We start from the raw sequence: 18,020 nt of genomic DNA on the forward strand, positions 1-18,020 counted from the left end.
TTTCCTCATCAAAACAATATCCTGCTGGTTAAAACTTCAGTCCTATACACATCACCATTAAGTTCATTACAAAGTCAATCAAGTGAACAATGAGAGCTGACTTGATAAAGAAAAGAAATCCTGGGGCTCATCTTGTAAAAGCAATGTGCAACAACCCACACAATTATTCAGATGACTAGCAAAGACATAATTTGGTGGAGTTTAGGGATTAATTGTCTTCTCAGGTAATCATACCAATCTCATATATTTAAACAACCACAATGGTTAAACAAGAATACAGAAAAGGAGATTGAGAACTTCATTTTTTGTTTCACCTCCTTTTGCAAAGCTCTGGAATCACATACAACATAAATAATCTTTTGGAAATAGTTTCTCTTTTTGCTACAGGTAATTTATAACAAAAAAACCTATCTAGCCTATGTACAAAGTGCATCTCATCACTACCATTTAGTGTTTTTTTCTCAATCCTTGTTAAAACATCATGTCATCACCTGCTTCCAGTTCTCCTGCTGCAACTTCTGGTTTCGCTCACTGTTTCAAAACATATACACAAGGTTACACATAAACTGCTGTAATTCCTTCCACATTCACCTGATTTGGATGTAAATATCCTCAAATTAAAGCTGGAAGTCTACATTTGACAACATATTCATTACTTAAATTCACCTCCAGTATACTGTGAAATATAAAATAGAAATATTTATTGCAAATGAGAGGATTCATTTCTCACTGTTGTTTGTAGGTTTTCTGGTTTCTGGGTTGTTCATCATCATAAACCTCAGGCTCTTCTTCATCTGTACAACTCCTGAGAGAATCAAGCACTTACATGAGCACACAAACAAACAAACACACACACACACGGGAAGGTAAAGAGATAGACAAACACACCTGAATTGCGGGTCAGCGTTCATGCGGCAGAACCACTTCTCAGGGAGCTTTTTAGGATCGATGCCATCTGGAAGTTTTCGCCACTTCAGACAATTATCACACTGAATACAGTTTTGATCTGGTTGCTTCCTGTGAGTCCACACAATCATGTGTTAATGTTCATGTAAATATGCTCCCATGTTAATGAATGTGGCCTTTTACACTGGATGTGTCAGCGCACAGTGTTGCCTCTGTTGTAACGGTCGCAACCCGGAAACCTGTAATATCTGATCTGTGCCCATAGCAGTTTAAGACTTTAACAAAGTTATATTGAATATTATTAGAAATGTATTTTATATCTGACTACTGCTCCCGCCTGTCTGACAGTATATTCAAAATTTGTCCAAATTACTATGAATATTTTCCAACAACTTTGTGACTCAAATTATGAGCTCAACCAAAAAGAAAATACCTGAGGTTCATAATTTTGGCCAGCAAACTAATACCTGGCCATGTGAGTGAGTGAGAGAGAGAGAGAGAGAGAGACACTTTTAAACTTACACAGTATCCTCAGTGCAGTTAGGTTTAAGCTCAGGTGCATATACCTGTTGCTTCCAATATTCCTCGAGCTTCTTACCTACATTCTTTAAGATTTTCCTGCACAGACACAAAATAGCATACTTCAATATATCAATGTTTAAAAAAATCTGTCAATCTAAAATATCAGTGGTCTTAAGATAATTAAGATAACTCATACTGTATAATTACTACATTCAACCATTTGTATATAGATAATTAATTCCTGCATTCCTGAAAGTCATAGGTCATCTGAACATGTTACTCAAACACACCTGTAATCTTCAGTATCATCAAAGTCCTGCTTGCTGTGAGTTGGTGTGAGGTGGTTACACTCTATCACCCCGATAACTCCCACTGCTCTTCCCTCGGCCTGGTAACAGAACATAAATGCTCTAAATATCATGAATAAAAGATCATTTTGATTTGTTTTCTTCATAAAATACCCCTGAACTGAATCTGATTATGTATTTTCTTGCATGATGAAAGGCCCTGATATACAGTAAGTAGTCTTGCATAATGGTCTACATGTGCTCAAGCACAATTAGCTATAATCTGTAATTACCCATAAATGGTTTTCATCTTGTGCAAGTATGTGCAGTGGCCCAACCTCTGATTAGTCAGCTGAGCAAAATTTTTCTATATATCTGCATAAATATGACCTAAAATATCAGCAGATTTGTATTTGTATCATGGCACAAAGGAGATTTCTGAGGCCCTCAGAGAAAGAGTTGTTGATTCTCATCAGGCTGGACAAGTTTACAAAACCATTTCTAAAAAGTTTGGACTCCACCAATCCACTGTTAGACAGACTGTGTACAAATGGGGGAAATTCAAGACCATTGTTATCCTCCATTGTTAGGAGTGGAGACCAACAAAGATCAGTAATAGACCAGTAAAGTCATGTAATAGACTATGAGATCACAATGGAACCCATGGTGACTTCTAAGTAACTAAAGGCCTCTCTCACATTGGCTAATGTTAATGTTCATGAGTCCACCATCAGGAAAACACTGAACAACAGTGATGTGCATGGCAGGGTAGCAAGGAGAAAGCCACTGCCCTTGAAAAAGAACATTGCTGCCCCTCTTCAGTTTACTAAAGATCATGTGCACAAGACAGAAGGCTATTGGAAAAATGTTTTGTGGATAGATGAGACCAAAATAGAACATTTTGGTTAAAATGAGATGCGCTATGTTTGGAGCAAGGAAAACACTGCATTAGAGCATAAGAACCTTATCCCATCTGTGAAACATGGTGGTGGTAGTATCATGTTTTGGGCCTGTTTTGCTTCTTCTGGGCCTGAACGACTTGCCATCATTGATGGAACAACGAATTCTGAATTATACCAGCAAAATATACATGAAAACTCTTGGGAGAAAGTGGGTCATGCAGCAAGTCAAGTCAATTCCCTAAGCACACAAGTCATTCTACAAAAGAATGGTTAAAGAAGAATAAAGTTAATGTTTTGGAATGGCCAAGTCAAAGTCCTGACCTTAGTCCAAAAGAAATGTTGTGAACCTGAAGCAAGCAGTTCATGTCAGGAAACCCACCAACATCCCAGAGTTGAAGCTGTGAACCAGTCTCATGGCTGCATGGAAGGAGCAATGTCCAACAACTTTAGCTTGCAAACTTAGAGGACTTTCATAAAACAATTCAGTCCTGTCAGATCAAGAATAGGGCAGATGCCACCACACACAAAAGTTGAGTTCTAAACAGGGATCTAAACCCCTTATTCTAAAAGGGTCTACTTTTTTGATTCCACAAGATTTTGGACACACTACAAAGTTAGTATTTAGTAATACCCCCCTTGGCAGATATTGTTTACACAGCACCATTTAAGATCTTCCCACAGATCTATGATAACCATCCATCAATGATGGTTAATTCAGTGGACTGTGAAGGCCATTCCCAAAGCTTCAGCTTGCATTTCTTAAAGTAGTTCATGGTGGATTTTGGAGTTTGGATCAGTTATGTGTTTTGGAAGTCAATCTCTTTTCAGCTTCAGATTTCAGTCTGGGTCACATTTGTTTCCAAAATTTTCTTATATTTGCTGGAATTAATTCTTTCACCCACCTTTTCACTCTTTTCTGTGCAACTGGCTGCCACACAACTCCAAAACATATACACAGATCCACAGTTGGAAAGGTGTTCTTTTCATTAAATGTTAATCCTTTTTCTCCAAACATACCTTTTACTGATTGTGGTCAAAGAACTACATTTTTACTTCATCAGACTACAGCACTTGTTTCTAGAATGCCTCTGGCTTATCTACAGTATCTCACAAAAGTGACTACACCCCTCACATTTTTGTAAATATTTGATTATATCTTTTCATGTGACAACACTGAAGAAATGACACTTTGCTACAATGTAAAGTAGTGAGTGTACAGCTTGTGTAACAGTGTAAATTTGCTGTCCCCTCAAAATAACTCAACACATAGCCATTAATGTCTAAACCACTGGCAACAAATGTGAGTACACCCCTACGTGAAAATGTCCAAATAGGGCCCAATTAGCTATTTTCCCTCCCCGGTGTCATGTGACTTGTTAGTGTTACAAGGTCTCAGGTGTGAATGGAGAGCAGGTGTGTTAAATTTGGTGTTATCGCTCTCACACTCCCTCATACTGGTCACTGGAAGTTCAACATGGCACCTCATGGCAAAGAACTCTCTGAGGATCTGAAAAAAAGAATTGTTGCTCTACATAAAAGATGGCCTAGGCTATAAGAGGATTGCCAAGACCCTGACACTGAGCTGCAGCACGGTGGCCAAGACCATACAGCGGTTTAACAGGACAGGTTCCACTCAGAACAGGCCTTGCCATGGTTGACCAAAGAAGTTGAGTGCACATGCTCAGCGTCATATCCAGAGGTTGTCTTTGGGAAATAGACATATGAGTCCTGCAACATTGCTGCAGAGTTTGAAGGGGTGGGGGGTCAGCCGGTCAGTGCTCAGACCATATGCCGCACAGTGCATCAAATTGGTCTGCGTGGCTGTCGTCCCAGAAGGAAGCCTCTTCTAAAGATGATGCACAAGAAAGCCCGCAAACAGTTTGCTGAAGACAAGCAGACTAAGGACATGGATTACTGGAACCATGTCCTGTGGTCTGATGAGACCAAGATAAACTTATTTGGTTCAGATGGTGTCAAGCATGTGTGGCGGCAACCAGGTGAGGAGTACAAAGACAAGTGTGTCTTGCCTACAGTCAAGCATGGTGGTGGGACTGTCATGGTCTGGGGCTGCATGAGTGCTGCCGACACTAGGGAGTTACAGTTCATTGAGGGAACCATGAATGCCACCATATACTGTGACATATTGAAGCAGAGCATGACCCCCTCGCTTCGGAGACTGGGCCGCAGGGCAGTATTCCAGCATGATAACGACCACTGCCTTGCTAAAGAAGCTGAGGGTGAAGGTGATGGACTGGCCAAGCATGTCTCCAGACCTAAACCCTATTGAGCATCTGTGGGGCATCCTCAAACGGAAGGTGGAGGATCACAAGGTCTCTAACATACACCAGCTCTGTGATTTCGTCATGGAGGAGTGGAAGAAAACTCCTGTGGCAACCTGTGAAGCTCTTCATGCCCAAGAAGGTTAAGGCAGTTTTGGAAAATAATGGTGGCCACACAAAATATTGACACTTTGGGCCCAATTTGGACATTTTCACTTAGGGGTGTACTCACTTTTGTTGCCAGCGGTTCAGACATTAATGGCTGTGTGTTGAGTTATTTTGAGGGGACAGCAAATTTACACTGTTACACAAGCTGTACACTCACTACTTTACATTGTTGCAAAGTGTCATTTCTTCAGTGTTGTCTCATGAAAAGATATAATCAAATATTTACAAAAATGTGAGGGGTGTGCTCACTTTTGTGAGATACTGTATATAGATGTGGTTTTGCATACATCAGACATTGTTCCCTTTCAAAGGGAACTCCATATTACGTTTAGCATAACACTATGGGGAGTACCCTCGCGCGTGGCCGGCATCTGAAGCTTGTGTAAAATCATGCCTATTTATAGGCCTGCCATGATCAAGTGATGTGACAATTAAGGGCGTCGCATGATATATATATATATATATATATATATATATATATATATATATATATATATATATATATATATATATATATGGCACCTTTCAACTGCGCCGTCAGCCTTATTACCTTCAGCGAGACTGCCAGTCAGTTGTTTGTGTAAAGAAAAAAAGATGCTTCATTTCCTCTCTATCTTTTCTCAAAATCTCCGGACTTTTCTATCCCTTTAAAAAAAGAGAAGAAAAAAAAGGAATGAGCAAGAGAGAAAAATATGAGAGAGAGAATTCAGGAAGTGTGTTACACCTTGCTCCCGTTTCATCACAGGGAGTAGTGCACACTTTCTGTGTGAAGTGTCTAGGGTTGGAGCATGTGATGGCAGCCCTCGGGAGGTCTGACTGCGGATTGTAACACCTACATTAGGCAGCTCTGCTCGCTATTCACTCTCTTCTCAGAAGCTGAAGCTAGTTGGGTTTCAGAGCCTTGCGGATCTGCGCCGGCCGGTGCCTAGGCAGCTAGCCGTCTCAGGTCCGGAGGATTTCTTATGGATCCGGAAGAGGAGCCAGAGACGAGCGCTGCTCCTCATCTCTTTCTCTGTCTTCCGGGTCCAGCTCTCCGCTGGATTTTGGAGCTCACATCGTGACTCCTCCTTCCACTATGGAAAGCCAAAAAAACACAAAAATAATAGCAATAATTCCTCTCCTGAAGAGCCAGAAGAATGTGCTAAAAACTGAGAGCAGCATATAATGAGCTGCTTGAAGTGATTAATAAGCCTGGATGAGCTTGTTTCTCCCCAGTGAAAGTAAATCCCTCACACTGCAGAAAACTCCCCTTTCTTCCAGAAGTGCATGACAAAGTATCAGGCTTCTGGGGGAAAACAATGCATAAGACATATTTATAACCCCACGATGTCGGATTATTCGGCCATTGTGGGGAATGAACGGCATGGCTATTTAGCTACGCTGAAGTTGGAGGAGGCGCTTGTGAGCTACCTCTCTCCATCGACGGCAGGTAATTTAGAGGGGCCGGCTTTGCCATCCAAGTCACTGTGTAAGGCCACCGTGGAATTGGTGGGCAAGCGCTATGCAGTAGTAGTCTTGCTTGTGGGTCACTGCAGACAATGACAGTGTTGCAGGCCTACCAAGCAGACCTGCTGAGTGAGCTCGACATATGGTGGCATTCATCCAGTTCCTTCCCTGTTATGTCGTGTTCACCAGCGCTAGTGCGAGGGAGACACAGAAGGCGAGTATGGCAGCCCGTCACCCCCCGCACACAAGGGAACCAGGCATCCACAATCGTGGCCTGCTACTAGGCCTGATCTGAGAATGGTCATAAAGGCCAAGCAGACAAAGAGGAGTGGTCTTGAAGGGCTGTGGAGGGACGTATCAGGGGACATGAGGTTGTTAGGGCAGTTAGCCCTCTGTGCTACTGTAGGGCCTCCCCTAGAAAAGGCTGACCCAGGTTTTCAGTGTTCTCTGGTCAGCAAGCTGTCACAGGGCAACGAAAATCTGATGCTTCCCTCCAATAGAATGTGGAATAGTTAACGTCACTAAAAGACCATCTGGCAGTGTGGAAACTACTGCCAAATGTGTCTCCATGGGTTCTGTCTACAGTAGGGAAGGGTTACTGGGTACAGTTTAGAGCTCAACCCCCCTGGTTCAGAAGTGTGCTCACCACAGTAGTCAGCACAGACCAGAGCCCGAAGTTAGCACAGGAAGTAAGATCCCTCTTGGACAAAAGGGCCATAGAACATGTACCCTATTCCCAGAGGGAGAGAGGTTTTTACAGCCGTTATTTCCTGGTCCACAAAAAATAGGGGAGTATGCGGCCAATTTTAGATCTGCATCAACTGAATCAACTGACGTTAGATCTAAAAGGTGCAAATTTCCACATAGAAATATCGCTAGCTTTATCCCCTCGCACTTTCACAAAGTGCATGGATGTCATTCTGGCTCCATTGTGACTCCACGGTATCCGTGTACTAAACCACCTGGAACACTGGTTAATTCTAGCATGATCCAGAGAACTGGTGGTTCAATATCGAGATGTTGTTTCTTGCCCACATGAAGAGCTTGGGGCTCAGGTTGAACCTCAGAAAAATATGCTTTCCCCAGTGCAGTGGACAACTTTTCTAGGGGTTATAAGGATTCTACTACGATGAGGCTGTTTCTATCCCCAACATGTGTAGGGTCAATCCTATCAACATTGAACAAGATAAAGCTGGATCTTGGCATTCCCTCCAGTCTCTATAGGAGACTATTGGAGCTTATGGCAGCAGCAGCCAACGTCAAACCATTGGGCCTATTGCACAGGATACCATTTCAGTGGTGGCTGAGAAGTTGGGGGTTTTGTCCAAGTATGAAACCTCTGAGAGTAATCAGTATCACGCGGCGATGCCTATGTGCTCTGAGAATTTGAGTGTCCCCAGTTTCTAGCCTTGGGTCACACTCTAGGGGTGTCTCCTTAGTGCAAGACGGTAATGATAGACACTTCCCTCACGGGCTGAAGCATGGTCTTAGACAGCTGTCCAGCTCACGGCCCTCATCTGGCGTGGCATATAAATTGCCTAGAAATGTGGGCCATACAGTGAGGGAAAAAAGTATTTGATCCCCTGCTGATTTTGTACGTTTGCCCAGTGACAAAGAAATTATCATTCTATAATTTTAATGGTAGATTTATTTGAACAGTGAGAGACAGAATAACAACAAAAAAATCCAGAAAAACGCATGTCAAAAATGTTATAAATTGATTTGCATTTTAATGAGGGAAATATGTATTTGACCTCTCTGCAAAACATGACTTAGTACTTGGTGGCAAAACCCTTGTTGGCAATCACAGAGGTCAGACGTTTCTTGTAGTTGGCCACCAGGTTTGCACACATCTCAGGAGGGATTTTGTCCCACTCCTCTTTGCAGATCTTCTCCAAGTCATTAAGGTTTCGAGGCTGACGTTTGGCAACTCGAACCTTCAGCTCCCTCCACAGATTTTCTATGGGATTAAGGTCTGGAGACTGGCTAGGCCACTCCAGGACCTTAATGTGCTTCTTCTTGAGCCACTCCTTTGTTGCCTTGGCCGTGTGTTTTGGGTCACTGTCATGCTGGAATACCCATCCACGACCCATTTTCAATGCCCTGGCTGAGGGAAGGAGGTTCTCACCCAAGATTTGACGGTACATGGCCCCGTCCATCGTCCCTTTGATGCGGTGAAGTTGTCCTGTCCCCTTAGCAGAAAAACACCCCCAAAGCATAATGTTTCCACCTCCATGTTTGACGGTGGGGATGGTGTTCTTGGGGTCATAGGCAGCATTCCTCCTCCTCCAAACACGGCGAGTTGAGTTGATGCCAAAGAGCTCCATTTTGGTCTCATCTGACCACAACACTTTCACGCAGTTGTCCTCTGAATCATTCAGATGTTCACTGGCAAACTTCAGACGGGCATGTATATGTGCTTTCTTGAGCAGGGGGACCTTGCGGGCACTGCAGGATTTCAGTCCTTCACGGCGTAGTGTGTTACCAATTGTTTCTTGGTGACTATGGTCCCAGCTGCCTTGAGATCACTGACAAGATCCTCCTGTGTAGTTCTGGGATGATTCCTCACTGTTGTCATGATCATTGCAATTCCACGAGGTGAGATCTTGCATGGAGCCCCAGGCCGAGGGAGATTGACAGTTCTTTTGTGTTACTTCCATTTGCGAATAATCGCACCAACTGTTGTCACCTTCTCACCAAGCTGCTTGGCAATGGTCTTGTAGCCCATTCCAGACTTGTGTAGGTCTACAGTCTTGTCCCTGACATCCTTGGAGAGCGCTTTGGTCTTGGCCATGGTGGAGAGTTTGGAATCTGATTGATTGATTGCTTCTGTGGACAGGTGTCTTTTATACAGGTAACAAGCTGAGATTAGGAGCACTCCCTTTAAGAGTGTGCTCCTAATCTCAGCTCGTTACCTGTATAAAAGACACCTGGGAGCCAGAAATCTTTCTGATTGAGAGGGGGTCAAATACTTATTTCCCTCATTAAAATGCAAATTTATAACATTTTTGACATGCGTTTTTCTGGATTTTCTTGTTGTTATTCTGTCTCTCACTGTTCAAATAAACCTACCATTAAAATTATAGACTGATCATTTCTTTGTCAGTGGACAAACGTACAAAATCAGCAGGGGATCAAATACTTATTTCCCTCACTGTATTTCAAGCACTGAAATTCCTTCTTCCTCATTTGAGAGGTCACCATTTGTTTACAGACAACACAGCGGTGGTCTCATATATTTACCACCAAGGAGGATTATGTCTGCACCCCCTGTTCAGGCAGGGGTGTCTCTGGGCAGAGGGAAAGTTTTGTCAGTGAGTGCAATGTACATTCTGGGCAACTGGAATGTGGGGGCAGACATCCTGTTGAGGGAGGGGCTGAGGCCCAGGGATTGGTGCCTCCATCCACAAGTGGTGGAGTCCATATGGTGGAGGTTTGGCCAAGTGGGACTGCATATGTTCGCCTCCGACGAGGCAACACACCGCTTGCTGTGGTTCCCCTCACTCCTCCAGCACAATTAGGGCTGGACATCATGGTACACATGTGGCTGAGGTCATATTTGTACGCTTTTCCCCCGATCTCTCTGCTAATACAAGTTCTAACGAGAGTTCGCCAAGACACTCTACGTCTGCTGCTAGTAGCACCTTAATGGCCAGCTCGAATATGGTTCTCAGAGATAATATCCCTGCTAGATGGCACTCCTTGGGAGATTCCCACCCACAGGGATCCAGTGTAGACCCAGTGAACTGTGCAATAACTACAGTCCGGGAGTTCTTACAAGGACATTTATCAGCGGGGTGAGCTCGTTCTACAATCAGGGTTTACATGGTCGCCATTTCGGCCAGCCTCGTCCCTTGGAGAACTGCCTTTTCTTAGCATTTTCATTTTCATTTTTTCCTGTCATTCCACTTTATTACACATAACTTTATTTATGGACTTTAATGTTGTGAATTCTTTATATTCATGGATTTCTTGAGTTAATACTGATGTCTGGTGAAAATTTTATGTGAATAACTTCATTGGAAATATATTTACTGAAAAAAAAAAAGTTGACAGATTCAATACTTATTTCCCCCACTGAATGTGTGTTTACCTGTGTATTCTTGATTTGTTCTCTCTCTATTCTGTTCCTGCATACAAATTATTGAAGACATATAAAACACATTAAGCATTAAACAAAATGTATGATCCTCACCTTGCGCTGACAGGCGACACGCTCATAGGCTTTGATGAGACGGTTTTTGTGGTACATCATCAATCCGTAGTGCTCTCTGCTCTTGGTGTTGTAGCCAAATGTAATTGTTATTGCCTTATTCTGAGACAAAGACTTAAGGATCATGGCATTTAAAATATTTGAATAATTTAATAAGAAGCTCTTATTTGAGCATCATTTGGTATATTTTTACATTCTGGTGCAGTAATATTTGGCATAAGGATACAACAGAAGCAGGCGTGTACGTGTCCGTCAAGACGTTTGCTAAAGTTTTAGTGACCAACACAGTTTCCACCTTCTTCCCTTGAATGATAATTTGCATTCTTGGCTTCAGGTACAGGATACTGCAGTATGCCTGAATCAAGAAAAAAAAAATGAACAAACAGACTTGACTACATTGATTAGTGTTTAAACTTAATCTTTACTCCTGACTTAAACTGCACCTGCATATTTGAGGAGGAGCTCCTGCAAAATCTCAATTCAATTCAGTTCAGACTTTAACACATTCTCACTCACCTGCATATCATGCATTTTTTTTATTTGAGTAAAGGGCTTAAATCTAGACACTTTAACCCTTAGCCCAGACAAGTGAAGAATATGACAGATTGTTGTCACCTGCAACGAGTGACCAGTATTTGACAGATGTTCCTTCAGCTTCTTTAATGATAGTATAGGACTCTTGGCAGCTTCTCTGATTACTTATCATAAATTTTGGAGCACCATCCTGTTCTTGGTAATGTCACTGTAGTGCCCCATTTTCTCCACTTGGTCATAATAGCCTTCACATTGTTTCACCAAATTAATGGTTTGACACGATACATCTTGGTTTTTTTTACTTCATAAAATTTTACTTCATGCAATTTTAACAGGGGTGTGTACACTTTTTATACCCACTGTATACTTGGCCTCTCCATAACTCCTTATGACATTTTGCCATTTTTGTGTGATTCGAGTATTGTTTCTGATTTCTCCTTTCACTTTGACATTTATTGACCTGAATTGAATTGTTTATCTGATGTTCAATCTTTCTGTTTGACCACAGTTTGCCTTATGATTTGAATTGCTAATAACAACTTGCACTTAGATCCATGTGTTCAACCAGGACACAATTATTTCATGCCTAATTAATCTATTTATCTATTTCAATGCCAGCAAGTCTGAAATCCTGCTTTCTGAAATGACCCCTCTTACCTTAGTGAACTCAGCCAGTGATCTCCAATAACTCAATATTCATGTAAAATTTGCTGGTAAAATTCTCACCCGCAGTGAATATTCACTCTCAGGCACTGACACGCCACCTGCTGCCTGCCGCTTGTTTATCTCCCCGGTTCTCCCGTACACATCAACAGGGATCCGGATGTCGTAACGGTTCTTCGTGAAATCAAATTCTAATTCTCCTGAAGGTGTTCTGTAGCAGAATAATTGGTGATTTATAGAATTTCTGATAACCCACAATATTGCCCGTGGTCCTCAGCAAAATAAGGTAGGCTACACTGTCTAAACATTTTTGCAGCACATTTCAAGTGGCATGACACGTTTATATCATACTATAATAATGATATGAAAACTATAATGTTATTGCATAATGTTAGCTGTATAACTATATTAGACTTCCTTACTACATTAAAATGTTGTATTCCATCACATCCTTAGGAAGAAGTGAAGAAATCAAACTCTCTGCATGTTCACCTGCGTAGGTTCCAGATGATGATGCGGGTTCCACTTGAGTTGGTGCACAACCCGTCAATGACACTGAACTCAGACAGCAGTTCTTCCTTGGTGTTAAACAGAGAATGTGTCAGGATATCATGAAGACACTCTTCTGCATGCTCCGGTGAAGCACTGAGTGAGCAGTGAGGTTAAGGACCAAACTACACAGAGGATCCTTTAAATTCTCAGGAGGCATTTATTTACCTTTATACCTTTATATTCCTATTGCACTTGCAGGCCCAGTATTTCCTGCACATTCCTTACCCTCATAACTACATCTATTTCATATTAGTTTTACTATATACACTGAACAAGTCATCGTAGTTACTGCATAATATGGTATAATATAAAATGAAGAACAATGTAACAGTGTAAAGTGGTTAGGTGGTTGACTATACATTGTTTTATTTATTTTTTAATCATCTTATCTCTTGCAGATATAAATGCATTATAAATTTTATATCCAATGCTTCTATCCACCATTCCTATTAAATATAGCCATCTATCTCTCTGTTTCTAGGTAAAGGATATCAGTCTGTCCGGTGTTGGTAAACGTGACAGTAGGCACTATGACAGTTTGTACTTTTATCTTCTCGAGGTAAGTCTGGGACAGAAAACCCACACACATGGTGTCGGCTTTCTTTGAGAACACGATGGCATCCTTCCCCAAGCGCATGGAGCCCGACTTAAAACCGTTACCATAACGACCCACTGGAACATGGTCATTTACTGTCTGCTTATCACTGAAGCCAAAACTGAGAGAGAGAGAGAGAGAGAGAGAGAGAGAGAGGGCTTTGTCAGTAAAAAGAGAAACTATACACTGTTTGCACATCAACAAATTTGTAGTTAAAGTGAATTGCTGGATGATCTAATTCCCCTCTGAAGGCTAACACATGCTTCATGAACACACTCCTACCTGAGCATTTTGTGCATCTTGTCATAGTCCATGCCTTTTCCATTATCCATGAAGATGAGGCAGTCCTGGCCTTTGATCACTGATTTATCAATCCAGAGTTGTTTTGCACTGACATCTGGGTCATAAGCATTGTCTGTCAATAAAACAAAACAGGACAAATCTGATACTATCCAATGTTACTAAGGCACAGTGTGCCTTTCTGTTTGCATGTTTTTAGCTCTAAAAAGCATAAACCTAAGTTAACCTTGAAAAACAAAAGAATTAATATTCATTTCATCTTCAGTAACCTCTTTATTCTGTTCAGGGTAGTGGTAGATCCACAGCCTATCCTGGGAACACTGGTAACGAGGCCGGGATACACGCCGGAACAAATGCCAGTCTATTGCATGGCCCCATTTTCAGTGTTTCATTGTTGGGGGTAAGTAACTGATGTTTACCCACAATACCAGTTAACATTACACACACACACACACACACACACACACACACACACGTATGTATGCACACGCACAAGCATATGCACAAATTAGTTCTTCTTGCATTCATTTGCAAAAGTATTTTTATTTCCTTGTTGTCTGCATATTGTACATCCTCCCTAAGGGTTAATCTCTAGAACTGTCCTTGTCAAGCAGCTAGAACATTGCCAGTAGCTCAGAATGTGGAAGATTTCAACTCTTTATGAAAAAGGGTCTAGTAATCAGTTGGATGAAGGAAAGAAGAATAAAGAAGCAGTTTTGACTCACCGATCAGTTCTGCTATAGCACTGAATGGCCAGGTGTGGCTAGTGGAGTTTGCATGCAGGTACTGTGGACTGACCTTTAGGAGGAAACAAATATGATAATTAAGTACCATGACACATAAGGCTGCTATAAATGATGAATAAATGTTCCAATATTTGTTTAGTGCTCTAGATTTACAGATTTATAAAGGGCAATTAGTAGCATTTTTCATTTCTTTCACAAATTCTCACAATGTTTTGAGAAAAAGATATAAGTTAACCTGCTTAAAAAAATGATAGTGAAAGCATGTGGATTTTCTTCTTCTTCTTTTTTTTCTTTGTTTTACAGGATAACTGATCAAAGGTGGAAGATGAATGAATGATGAAGATTGAAATACTGTAGATCCTACATTAAACCTTTAACTATTGACCTTTCCTTTGGTTAATTATGCACTATAGCCTTTGATTTAATTTTTTTTTTCTCTTTCTCAGATAATATACAGTTTCTCATATGAAGTCTAGTACAACTCCACATAATCAACAATCAATTTATATAATTTTTAAATAATGAAAAATAATGAAATAATGAAGTTTTCCAGTCTGTTTTTTTTTACAGTACAGAATCTTAAAATGTGACCTATGACCTGTTACTCGTTGCACCATTCTGGTTTTACTCTATTCAAGTGCCACTTTTGACAATGTAGGTCATACTCTACTCAGCGAGTGCCTGGAGCAGTGTACTCAATTTAATTTTTCTCTCTCAACATAGGCAACCACTTTTCCTCAACCACCATTTTTTTCTTTTACAAATTCTCACAGAAAAATAGATAAGCTAACCTGCTTAAAAATGACAAAATGATAGGAAAAGTTGCAAAAATGTTGATCTTTTTTTTCTTTGTTTTACAGGAGAACTATTCAAAGGTGGAAGAAAGGCAACTGCCATTTAAGATCTCAAAAACTTGGCTCTTCAAGTTCTAGGATCCTGAATATTTATTGAACATTATTTTGAAAACATTGTCTCAGAGCAATTTTTTTTTTTTGTGGAATTAATGCTGCATTCGTTCCACCTCTCTGTCAAACCTGTGAAGACCATTAAATCAGAATAAAACAGTTATTAAAGATGAATGAATGATGAAGATTGAAGATTGAAATACTGAAGATCCTACATTAAACCTTTAACCATTAATATTTATATTTATATATATATATATCTTTCTCAGATAATATACAGTTTCTCATATGAAGTCCAATACAACACCACATAATGATGGTCCATCCTTCTGGTTGAAAAAAACTCGATTTATTGATGTTTTAGCAAATAATTCAAGCTTAATCACTGGCACATTGCCAGCACATTTTAAGCATGCAGTGGTCCAATCTCTTTTTTCCCCCTCTTTTTTTAAAGCATAATCTGGATTCTAGAGTATTGAGTAACACCTGAGCCATCTCAAAACGTCTTTTATTTTTATTTACATTTTGAAAAAGGCTGTTCTTTCTCAATTCATATAATGTTTAAATAATGAAAAATAATGAATTAATGAAGTTTTCCAGTCTGTTTTTTTACAGTACAGAATCTTAAAATGTGACCAATGACCTGTTACTCATTGCACCATTCTGGCTTTACTCTATTCAAGTGCCACTTTTGACAATGTAGGTCATACTCTACTCGGTTTAATTTTTCTCTTTCAACATAGGCAAACACTTTTCCTCAACCACCATGGTCACTTCTGGGGTTCCCACATGTTTTTTTTTGCACATGCTCTCACAGGGACAAACTATACATAAACCTGATATCATTATACTGTACATAAACATACAGCTGTATCTTTCTCTGACATCGCTGGTGGCCTCTACTTTTTGAAGATGCTCAGTAAGTAGTCAGTGTTAAAAATTGGATGGCAAGTAATTTTCTTCTAAATGAAAACACAACCGGTCATATTGTTCAGTCTGCCCAAATGTACTTTTTAGGAAACTTGGGTTCTCATATACTTTGTCCCATATCATGCAAAATACCTTGGGGTAATATTTTGCATTTATTTTTCTCCATTTTCTTCACAATTTGGTCACTTGCCAAATCCCACCCATCACCCAGCTTCCCTCCATCACACGACCACTGCCAACCAAGGGAGGGAGAAGGCTAACATCTGCTTCCTCTGAAACAATTGAAGTTATCCAGCCATATCTTTAAACTGCCTCTCATGCTGCATCACAGGACAACGTAACACACTTGGAGGACAGTGTGTCTATCCTCTTCTGCAAACATGAGCTCACAGATGCCCATGATTAGCTAGTATCACTGTGATTGACAGGGGAGAGAGAGGCTTCCAGCCACAGACGACTGTAGCATCCTCAGGATTCAAACTCATGAATTCTGACAAACAGGGCAAACACTTTTCTTTTGTTCCACTTGGGAGTCAACCTTAGGGTTTAACTAAGAGCTAAAATTTGACAAGCAAATCAGTTTGTTAAAAGCAGCTTCAGCTCAAAACAATCACAAACTCAAACCATTTCTTTCATCACATGAATAAAAAAAAAAAGAGAGATTCTAAGATCTGCCATTTGTCATCTAACCCTAACCCATCTACAGCTAGTTCAAACTTAAATTCTTTGTACCTAGACTGGGCCGTAACATATTGTCAGGTACAAAGAAGTGGAATCATATTACTCCAGTTTCAGTTTCCATTCGTTATCTCCAGTTAATTGAAGGATTGAGAAGATAGTTTTGTTTGTTGGTTTTAAAAGCTTTAAATGGACCAGCGCACTCTTACATTGCAGATATGCTTTGTATACATACTGCTTCTAGACATTAAAAGCCCACCACATAGCTACTGCTGATTGTTCGTCTGAACAACAATCACACTTTCTGAGTACATGTACAGTAATGATGAAATGAAAGTGAAAGTTATCCTACCCAAAAAAAAAGGTTCTGAGAAATGAAACTGTAACCTGACAGGTATACTTCAGTTGTTCAATTCAAACAATTTTACTTCATAAAATTCACTTATTTATCATTAATTAACTCAGTCATTTATCTTGATGTCATAGTGCTGAAGTTCTCACATCTCAAATTAAATGTGCAGGGGAATGAATAAAAAAATCACCTGTTTTATATGAAACTAAAAATACACCTGTTTAATATGAAATTAAAAATACACCTGTTTTATTTGAATTCATTACAACATTTATTGCTACAGTATGCAAAAAGATAGCTGGTTATAGTTTAACCTAATTAAATAAGGACTTACCGAGCTTAAAGGTATTCCTCTACTTGTTACTGCTGCCATCTTTATATGAATCTGCTGTCGACAGTTCCAAAGTGAGCTTCTGATGAAGGAGCAGCAGATTCTTCAGGAGTTTTGAAATACAGGAAATAGGCATCAACTTTTATACTGACTTTAATGAAACTCCACCCCTATGACTCACCACAGAGAGTGGATGCTCTTTCTACAGTCAGTGATTGGTTAGTTTTGTAGGTTTTGTGTGTGTGTTTGTTTTGTTTAAATGCGTATGACTTCTGTATATTTCATTTCTGTGAGTATACAGGTATTGCAGAGTTCATATCCAACCCTAATTAAGCACCTCTGGCTATATTATTGGTGAAAAATGTTGAACATCTTGATCAGGTATGTTAGATTATAAGCAGAAATAAAATATAAATTAAAATCGCAGTTCTCTAGGAACATGAGCAGACAACAAAACATTTGTGAGATCTGAACTTGATAAGGAGCGAACCACATTTATTTATATGTGTCTTTTTATATTTGACAGGAACTGTACTACAGCGAAAGTAAAATTATGCAGTACTTTGCTTAGGGCTAGGCTTTTCAGGACAATAGTAATAACACGCACTTTCTGTCAAACTGTCAAAATGATTGATTAATGACTATGATTTATGACCCTCTGTGTTCCCCTGACTGACAGTTCTGTAGGCACACCTAATTTTTGAGTACTGG

General features: G+C 40.2%; 1 protein-coding gene across 1 annotated transcript; it reads right to left on the reverse strand.

Moving 5' to 3' along the window:
- Window positions 1-372: 372 nt before the first annotated feature.
- On the reverse strand, window positions 373-17,398 carry LOC128609192 (MORC family CW-type zinc finger protein 3-like). The gene is made up of 13 exons (XM_053627661.1): window positions 17,313-17,398; window positions 14,093-14,165; window positions 13,350-13,482; window positions 12,965-13,188; window positions 12,413-12,569; window positions 11,984-12,131; window positions 10,950-11,078; window positions 10,706-10,825; window positions 1,719-1,816; window positions 1,429-1,524; window positions 889-1,017; window positions 731-805; window positions 373-531 (listed from the first exon to the last, which is right to left on the reverse strand). The coding sequence occupies exons 1-13, from the start codon at window positions 17,349-17,351 to the stop codon at window positions 480-482; spliced, it is 1,473 nt and encodes a 490-aa protein (XP_053483636.1). The 5' UTR covers window positions 17,352-17,398; the 3' UTR covers window positions 373-479.
- Between the last annotated feature and the right edge of the window lie 622 nt (window positions 17,399-18,020).

The sequence above is a fragment of the Ictalurus furcatus genome, chromosome 6, assembly GCF_023375685.1.
Source record: "Ictalurus furcatus strain D&B chromosome 6, Billie_1.0, whole genome shotgun sequence".
Taxonomy (NCBI): Eukaryota; Metazoa; Chordata; class Actinopteri; order Siluriformes; family Ictaluridae; genus Ictalurus; species Ictalurus furcatus.